Source organism: Salvelinus alpinus, chromosome 28, assembly GCF_045679555.1.
Source record: "Salvelinus alpinus chromosome 28, SLU_Salpinus.1, whole genome shotgun sequence".
Classification (NCBI taxonomy): domain Eukaryota; kingdom Metazoa; phylum Chordata; class Actinopteri; order Salmoniformes; family Salmonidae; genus Salvelinus; species Salvelinus alpinus.
Genome location: NC_092113.1, coordinates 35,123,971 through 35,133,663, shown reverse-complemented (window position 1 = coordinate 35,133,663; position 9,693 = coordinate 35,123,971). Strand labels below are relative to the sequence as shown.

At 42.4% G+C, this 9,693-nt stretch overlaps 1 protein-coding gene across 2 annotated transcripts in view; it reads right to left on the bottom strand.

Moving 5' to 3' along the window:
* The window catches only part of LOC139557749 (voltage-dependent L-type calcium channel subunit beta-4-like), a 46,254-nt gene continuing 36,561 nt past the window's right edge, over positions 1-9,693 (bottom strand). The window contains exons 8-14 of one of the 2 annotated variants that reach the window (XM_071372902.1): positions 9,126-9,184; positions 8,859-8,959; positions 8,205-8,356; positions 6,934-7,029; positions 6,557-6,727; positions 6,288-6,343; positions 1-4,816 (exon numbers count right to left, since the gene is read on the bottom strand). In XM_071372902.1, coding sequence (XP_071229003.1) covers positions 6,314-6,343; positions 6,557-6,727; positions 6,934-7,029; positions 8,205-8,356; positions 8,859-8,959; positions 9,126-9,184 — 609 coding nt within the window. In that variant the 3' untranslated portion in view covers positions 1-4,816; positions 6,288-6,313. Of the gene's footprint in view, positions 6,344-6,556; positions 6,728-6,933; positions 7,030-8,204; positions 8,357-8,858; positions 8,960-9,125; positions 9,185-9,693 lie in introns of both variants that reach the window. The other variant, XM_071372901.1, reaches the window with a different exon arrangement.

The window sequence follows — 9,693 nt, the reverse complement described above, 5'->3', positions numbered from 1 at the left end:
TCAGTAAAATGTTCTGTTTATTCATTTATGTTCTTATTTTTCATAATGTGCTATTGAAAACAGATGCATTTTGGACATTATCGGGTACAGCAGGTTAGTAGGACATTTCATATGTTGACTTTTCTGAACATTGTTGTTATTACACCAGACATCAGTATTGGAGGTGTTGGTGGGTACAGTAGAGTTACATTTAGTGCATGTATTGCAGTATAAATATAAATCAGACATAAAAATAAAAATAGTGCAATTTTTACCCCGTCTTAAACAGAGGAGGAGTCTTGATAGGTTCCGCTACTGTCTTGTCGAAGCTAGAAGACTTTGTATTGCATACAGAATTTAGGTATGTCGGGGGGAAAAACTATTGAAAATTATAATAGTAAAAAATTGTGCTTTGGATATCCAAAGATTTTACTTGTTTAAAAAATATATATAAATTACCTGCAATAAAAATGGAATGCAAGTGAGATTGATTCAGATTGTTGTGTTTCAGCAGTGAAACTGTGCTTGGTTGGTGTATGTGTGTGTGTGTGTGTGTGTGTGTGTGTGTTGGTTGGTGTGTGTGTGTGTGTGTGTGTGTTGTGTTGTGTAGTTCTCAAGCCTTATACTGTCTCTCAAAACTGCAAAAATGTTAGGTTAGAGGTCAATCAATGTAAATAATGACATCTGAAACGGCCTCCTGTCCCCTGTAGCACATCGTTTGACCAGGGCACATGGGGCTCTGCTCAAAGTAGTGGACACGTTCAGTGTTTCATACTAAAAAGAAAGAAAATACACTATTTATATATAAATACATGCTTATGAGGCTTTGAAGACATGATCATATAACTAGGTCTACAGTACATTTCCTAGATGTTGTCTGTCAACATTTGTAGATTTTGTGCACCTTGATATTACTGAGGAAGAACTGAGAATTGATTATAAACTGGGTGGTTCGAGCCCTGAATGCTGATTGTCTGACAGACGTGGTATATCAGACCGTATACCACGGGTATGACAAAACATATATATTTTTTAAGTTGGTAACCAGTTTATAATAGCAATAAGGCACCTCGGGGGTTTGTGGTATATGGCCAATATACCACAGCTAAGGGCTGTATCCAGGCACTCCGCGTTGCGTTGTGTTTAAGAACAGCCCTTAGCCTTGGTATATTGGCCATATAGCATACCCCCTCAGGCCTTATTGCTTAAATATACAATATATACAAATATGTAATGATACATAAATACTGAATACATAATGTGATTGTCATCCATTCATTTTCTCTTCAGAATGACAAGTGAAAAGCTATAATGACTTACTATGGTCCAGGAAAGCCCTTCAACTTGGAAAGAAATATGATGTCCTTGTTCTTCTAAAATAAATATGACATTCCTTTTACTTGTAAAATAAATATGATATGTCCTTCTACTTGTAAAATAAATATGATATGTCCTTGTTCTTGTAAAATAAATATGACATTCCTTTTACTTGTAGAATAAATATGATATGTCCTACTTGTAAAAAATAAATATGTTGTCATGCACATACATTTAATTAACTAATTGTGGTAGTAATTCATTTTATTAATGTATAGTTTTATGTAATGATAAAGCAATACTGATGTGAGTGTTTTTCTGTACTGAGATGCGTGCTGCTCTGTGCTTTAAGCTCGTGTTTTCTTGGGAAAGCTTCAGGTCTGTACTACTATGCAAAAAAACATACATGTAGCTCCTTTAAAGAAACCTTATAAAGGTGTTGTATAATTTAACCAGTAGTTTTGAAAGTAGCGCTCATGAGCCAAAACGGGTTGGTGAAAATGGTGCACAACGTCATCCATTTCGTATGATGCTGTGCACCATACGCAATACTAAGCCTTTGAAGATTTCCCTCTAGTGGTTTGGGGGCTGTGCTTTGGCAAAGTGGGTGGGGTTATATCCTGCCTGTTTGGCCCTATCCGGGGGTGTTGTCGGTTAGGGCTGCAGTGTCTCCCGACCCCTCCTGTCTCAGCCTCCAGTAATTATGCTGCTATAGTTTATGTGTCGGGGGGCTAGGGTCAGTCTGTTATATCTGGAGTACTTCTCCTGTCTTATCCGGTGTCCTGTGTGAATTTAAGTATGCTCTCTCTAATTCTCTCTCTCTCTTTTACTATCCCTTTCTCTCTCTTTCTCTCGGAGGACCTGAGCCCTAGGACCATGCCTCAGGACTACCTGGCATGATGACTCCTTGCTGTCCCCAGTCCACCTGGCCGTGCTGCTGCTCCAGTTTCAACTGTTCTGCCTGTGGCTTTGGAACCCTGACCTGTTCACTGGACGTGCTACCTTGTCCCAGACCTGCTGTTTTCAACTCTCTAGAGACAGCAGGTGCAGTAGAGATACACTGAATGATCGGCTATGAAAAGCCAACTGACATTTACTCCTGAGGTACTGACCTGTTGCACCCTCTACAACCACTGTGATTATTATTATCTGACCCTGCTGGTCATCTATGAACATTTGAACATGGCCGTGTTCTGTTATAATCTCCACCCGGCACAGCCAGAAGAGGACTGCCAACCATCATAGCCTGGTTCCTCTCTAGGTTTCCTCCTAGGTTCCTGCCTTTCTAGGGGGATTTTCCTAGCCACCGTGCTTCTACACCTGCATTGCTTGCTGTTTAGAGTTTTAGACTGGGTTTCTGTACAGCACTTTGAGACATCAGCTGATGTAAGAAGGGCTTTAAAAATACATTTGCTTGATTGATTGAAATTATAATCCTGAAATTCGTATGATATGTTGCGAATTCCAATTCGTACAATATGTTACGAATTGGTAAAGATCCCATTCAATCTCGTTAACAAGGTTGGAAGCTCATAAAAATGGTGTTTGGTCTACATATGGTCAACACATCATCATTCTCCTTTTTCCTCAAGCAGAGAGCTATCCATAGTGAATAGATTACCTATTATATTCAGATTCATTATGAGTTGACATTCTATTATGGTATTACATTGGGTAACATTGAATACTATGTCACTTCAGGTGTCGTGACACAAGCCCACCACTAGAGGTCCCTCGCTCCACACACATGAATGACAGGAAGTGCTATGGACACACTTTGGCCAAGGATTATGGATATACTGACAATATATACGTCTTTCCTCCCTAACAATGGAAGTCGTTGTCCACAAAGCGGCACTGCGGACTGTCTAGCTCCCGCCTATCCTTTCTTTGGATTGGTTGATACATTTCCTTATTGTAATCCTTTTTTGAATATTCAATGAGGGTTGTTGACAGCAACCACCTGTATTCAATGGAGAGAGACGCTATGCTACTAGCCTCATGCCATGAATATGCATAGCCATTTCGAGACAACTCCGATATAAAGTGTTTTTTCCTACTTATATCAGTACACTAGTAACAATTTAAGCATTACGAAACTTCTATTTGATCAAATAAACCTCACGTAGCAAATAACCCATAAATGATTTTGTTGACCAAATTCAACACTCTCATTGACCTCCATCCAAAACGCCACCTGCTGGAGGGAGATTGATTTGCTGCCGAGTTGGGCCTCTCTCTTCCTCTTCGTCTGCTTTGTCACAGTCCTTGTGATTACAGTGGAATGGCTAGATTTACATCATAATTCGTAAGAACTGAATTATTGTGGAAGCATAATTTATAGGCTACTCATCATTGGAGCACTGGAACTTTAACTGAGTTAATTATCAGAACTTTAACTGAACTTATTATCAGAACTTCAACTGAACTAATTACCAGAACTTTAACTGAACCTGTTATAAGAAGTGCTAATCAACTGCTCAAATAGCCTACATTGAGTGTGATGTAGTGTCTGAGGAAACAGATCAGACTGGATCCACTGTAGGCTGTACAGTGATACATTCTGGACAGTCTGGAATTGGTTTTAGGGAGAGTGTTCGTGTGTTGCCTAAACGTTTAGAACTTCCCTACAAATGGTTAACGTATCTCCTCAAGTACTGATGATCTTTTTGGTCATAATTTTTTTTTATATATACATTTCAGGCAGACAATGAAAAGTGTCTGGTCTGACTCCTCCTATCTCGGTCCCTGTCTGCGATCTGTTTGGTGGATTCAATGGCAAAACTACTCTGATCTTCTGTAGATCCATTCTGTTGATACATGATAAATATACATAAGAGTTGTAGATGACAATGTGCAAGTTTGTGCTTTGATAATGTGCTTTGATGTGCTCTGATTCATACATGTTTGATTCCTCTGTGTCACTATATAACGCCTACAAAAAAACAGTTAGCTACGGAAACACAATACAAAACAGATCAGGGGAAAAAAACAAGCTATCAAGCAAGAGAAAGCGAGCAATATATGCTGTTAAGAGATCAATGGAACGCAGACCGTGGGGAAAACAACGAGGATGCCACATTCCAAAAATCTGATTATACAAAGTGGATATTCTTCAAATCTGTCAAGATCTTTGTGTTCTAACAGGCCCACAACGTGGTCGCTACGGTTTTCGCTGCATAATATTTAGAAATAGTCCTTTTCGTGATTTTATAAAAGTATGTTAATTGCTAACTTCTGTTCGTATAAGCTGGTAGCGTAGCTAGCATATAGAAATCGGTGGTGGTACTTGAAGCCGTTTTTAAGTGTAAATCAGTTGATTGGTGATGATGACATGAACCTGTATTGGGGTTGACATCCATACAAGCATTTTAATCTGATTTTCACTCCAAAATATTGTCAAATACACATATAAACAATAGCCTAAATGTAGGCTAATTTTTATGGAGGGGCAATGAGGAGATTCTGAATGACGTTGACATGGAATTTTGGTCGAGTTGGATTGATCTCTTTACCACATCTATAAAGAAAGAGAAAGGTAAGGTCATTACATAGTGTATACCAGCCCAGGTGCCTGAACACATGTGAATACAGTGGTGACCACTCTGCTACTGCCCAGTGGGCCCTAATTCCAGCAAATACTCAGTCAAATCTTTAAATCCTGACATACAGAAAATTGTAGTGACGGAAGACACTGTGACCTATGCCACACTATGCTACAATCACTAATAAGCATTACATTACACTTGTTGTTTCAGCATGTGAACTGAACCAACCCATCTGTGTCTGGGGACAGATGTTGTTCAAAAGTTTGGGGTCACTTAGAAATGTCCTTGTTTTTGCTCACTTGCTCATTTGTGCACGAGGGCCTCCCACTCCTCTTTCTATTCTGGTTAGAGCCAGTTTGCGCTGTTCTGTGAAGGGAGTAGTACACATCGTTGTACGAGATTTTAATTTTCTTGGCAATTTCTTGCATGGAATAGCCTTAATTTCTCAGAACAAGAATAGACTGACGAGTTTCAGAAGAAAGTTATTTGTTTCTGGCCATTTTGAGCCTGTAATCGAACCCACAAATTCTTATGCTCCAGATACTCAACTAGTCTAATGAAGGCCAGTTTTATTGCTTCTTTAATCAGAACAACAGTTTTCAGCTGTGCTAACATAATTTCAAAAGAGTTTTCTAATGATCAATTAGCCTTTGAAAATGATAAACATGGATTAGCTAACACAACATTCCATTGCAACACAGGAGTGATGGTTGCTGATAATGGGCCTCTGTACCCCTATGTAGATATTCCATAAAAAATCTGCAGTTTCCAGCTATTATAGTCATTTACAACATGTCTGCACTGTATTTCTGATCAATTTTATGTTATTTTAATGGACAATTGTTTTTGCTTTTCTTTCAAAAACAAGGACATTTCTAAGTGACCCCAAACTTTTGAACAGTAGTGTAACTGTTTGGGTGGTACCGCTAAGTGGTTTTGAGTGCTGCCTGCAGGGAGGGTGGGGGTGGGGGTGTAAGGGGCGACAGTGTTTTGTCTAGGACAAGATGGCGGTCCACTTGCAGTGACTGAGACGCATCACGCTGCTGTGGGAGTAGTCAGGGCACTCTGGGAGGAATCTCCAGCAGGGGGCAGCGTGGAGGTGGGGGTCCGTCTTCGTTAGGGGGTGTTCTCCTTTTCCTCCTCTTCCTTGTCATGCTCCTCTCTCTCTCTCTCTTGTTCTCTCTCTCTCAGATACAAGCTGCCCTGTCCCCCTGTTGCCTTCCTTCCCTCTCTCCAGGATAGAGAGGGGCTGGCCTGTGGAGATGGTGCCTATCCAGGCAGGAATTCCTTGCCAACGCCTGGTCCCCCTGTGACCCCCGGTGACCTCTAAACTCTGACCCCTTACATCTGACCCACAGCAGTGGCTGTTCCTTATAGAACCAAATAGAATAGAATAGAACAGAGAAACGGGTTAGGGAGGGATAGTGAGGGGGTCCTACTCACCCAGACCTGTGGTAGCTAGGGAGTGATCATTCTATTAACTCTTGAGTCTCGGAGAACTGCAAACACAGAAAGACAAGGATGAATGAGAGAATATCTAGCAGCAGAAGGACCACAGGTCCAGGAACAGATTATTTGGTGGCGTTCAAGTACTTATTTTTTCCCCGTTACAGTCGCTCTGCACAATTGACAATCTCAGGAAGCACATGAATAAGATGCACAGCACAACCTGGAACTATTGGTCATCACACACCATGCTGAGAGGAGCTCACCTGTTGGCTGGAGTTAGCGGAGGGCGGGGTGACCACGCTCTGGTCCAATAGGGGGTTGAGGGGGGCGGAGCAGGGCAGGTGAGTGGCGCGCCAGTAGATGTCCAGGTACTCTGCCAGGTGTTCACATGCATCCTCCAGCTGGTTCTCATCCAGGATCACATCAAACATCTCCTGAGAGATGAGATAGATGTTAACGCAATGTCAAAAACGCAATTCAAATTACCACTACTGTCTTGTATCTAAATGGTAAGCCTCAAGGGAATGCTGTTAACACCCTTATCAGCTGAGTGTAAGCCTACCATTATGGTGGACAGACAGAGTAACGTAGATTATTGTACAATGGAAATAAAAGTATTAGTATTATTTTCATTACATACGGGTGGACACTGTGCTAGTTTGTCCCCTGCCATCATCTGTACATTGAGGTGTTTACTTTGAGATTTCCCCCGAGATTTAATGAGTCTCTGAAGAACCTGGGAGAGAAGAGAAAATAATGAACTTGCTTGCTGACTTGCTGGCTGGCTGACTGACTATATGGCTGGCTGGCTGAATGACTGACTGACTGGCTGGCTGAATGACTGACTGACTGGCTGGCTGACTGACTGGCTGGCTGACTGACTATATGGCTGGCTGGCTGAATGACTGACTGACTGACTGACTGACTGACTGACTGGCTGACTAACTGCCTGGCTGAATGACTAACTGATTGACTGACTGACTGGCTGGCTGAATGACTGGCTGGCAGGCTGGCTGACTAACTGGCTGGCTTAATGACTATATGGCTGGCTGGCTGAATGACTAACTGATTGACTGACTAACTGGCTGGCTGGCTGAATGACTAACTGATTGACTGGCTGGCTGAATGACTGGCTGGCAGGCTGGCTGACTAACTGGCTGGCTTAATGACTGACTGGCTGGCTGACTAACTGCCTGGCTGAATGACTGACTGGATGGATAACTGGCTGACTGGCTGGCTGGCTAACTGCTTGGCTGAATGACTGGCTGGATGGATAACTGGCTGTCTGGCTGGCTGAGTAACTGCCTGGCTGAATGACTGGCTGGATGGATAACTGGCTGGCTGGCTGACTAACTGGCTGGCTGAATGACTGACTGACTGGCTGACTGGCTGGCTGGCTGGCTGGCTGACTGACTATATGGCTGGCTGGCTGAATGACTGACTGACTGACTGACTGGCTGGCTCGCTGACTGACTGGCTGGCTGGCTGACTGACTATATGGCTGGCTGGCTGAATGACTGACTGACTGACTGACTGGCTGGCTCGCTAACTGACTGGCTGGCTGACTAACTGGCTGACTGGCTGGCTGGCTGACTGACTATATGGCTGGCTGGCTGAATGACTGACTGACTGACTGACTGGCTGGCTCGCTGACTGACTGGCTGGCTGACTGACTATATGGCTGGCTGGCTGGCTGAATGACTGACTGACTGACTGACTGACTGGTTGGCTGGCTCGCTGACTGACTGGCTGGCTGACTAACTGGCTAACTGACTGGCTGCCCTGACTGACTGACTGGTTGGCTGACTGACTGGCTGACTGACTGACTGACTGACTGCCTGACTGCCTGGCTGGCTGACTAACTGGCTGACTGGCTGACTGACCGTGTGCTGGTAGTGGATCAGTCCTTACCTTTGGAGAGGACACCTTAACGTAAATGATGATAGGAGCCAGGGATGTTTTGAGGAGCTGTGCTGGGTGGTTGATAGTGTCTGCGTCCAGAACTACGAGCTGTAGAGTCTTAGCCAGCTCAAAAATCCTCTCAATCTCACTCTGGACCTCAGCTACCACCCCAACACACAGAGAGACAGAGAGAGAGAGAGAGAGAGAGGGCTGAGTACAGAGAAAGTGTGATCTGTCCTGAGTGATATACAGATGTTGGAACTTAATTCGAGACAGTTTGTTACAGCAGGAAAATTATCCTAAAGCAACAGGAAATGTGAATTATTATGTGGATTATAATTTATGGTCATTTTTCTAGGGGTTGATGAATTCTTCATAAGGGAAAATCAAGCCTGAAATATCAAAGTGGAAATTACAAACTTCAGAAGCCATTTTAAATCTCAAATACACTACAAGTTTTACATTTCCTTATTGCACGAAAGTTCTGCAACAGTGTGATCAAATTAAGATTCTACATCTGTAGTACATCTATCAACATAGCAGTCTAAACCATGTACTCAGGACTGACAGAGGGTTATTACACACCCTAAATGAAGATTAAAAACAAACAAGTGTCTACATTAAAGATGATGAGGGCTGCAGGACAAGTCCTCCTGTACTTACCAAGACTGGAGCGTGTGTTGGACCTCTCCATGATAGCTTTCTTGTTCAGTACAGACCTTTTGGCCAATGACAGATCAGCAGTCACCCGCGTGATAGAGATTCTAAAAACATAGATAGTTAGATAGATGGATGGATGGATATATATTTTTTTGACAATATAAGAACACAATTCCAGCCAGACAAGCGGATACACTGCATTCAAAATCATAAAGGATTTTTACAAAACAGTTGTAACACTTATTCCATAGTGGTTCTGGCTGTACCCACCTTCCATCAAACCTGTGTTTCAGGAAGTCAAACAGGGCCTTCTGCATCATGTCTGTTACCTGGGAGACAGAGGGGAGTGTGATGATTGGTTAGGAACAGAGAGAACACTGACCCCTGAATATTAATCTTTCTCTCTCTCTCTCTCTCTCTCTCTCTCTCTCTCTCTCTCTCTCTCTCTCTCTCTCTCTCTCTCTCTCTCTCTCTCTCTCTCTCTCTCTCTCAATTCAATTCAATTCAATTCAAGGGGCTTTATTGGCATGGGAAACATGTGTTAACATTGCCAAAGCAAGTGAGGTAGATAATATACAAAAGTGAAATAAACAATAAAAATTAACAGTAAACATTACACATACAGAAGTTTCAAAGCAATAAAGACATTACAAATGTCATATTATATATATACAGTGTTGTAGCAATGTATAAATGGTTAAAGCACACAAGTTAAAATAAATAAACATAAATATGGGTTGTATTTACAATGGTGTTTGTTCTTCACTGGTTGCCCTTTTCTTGTGGCAACAGGTCACACATCTTGCTGCTGTGATGGCACACTGTGGAATTTCACCCA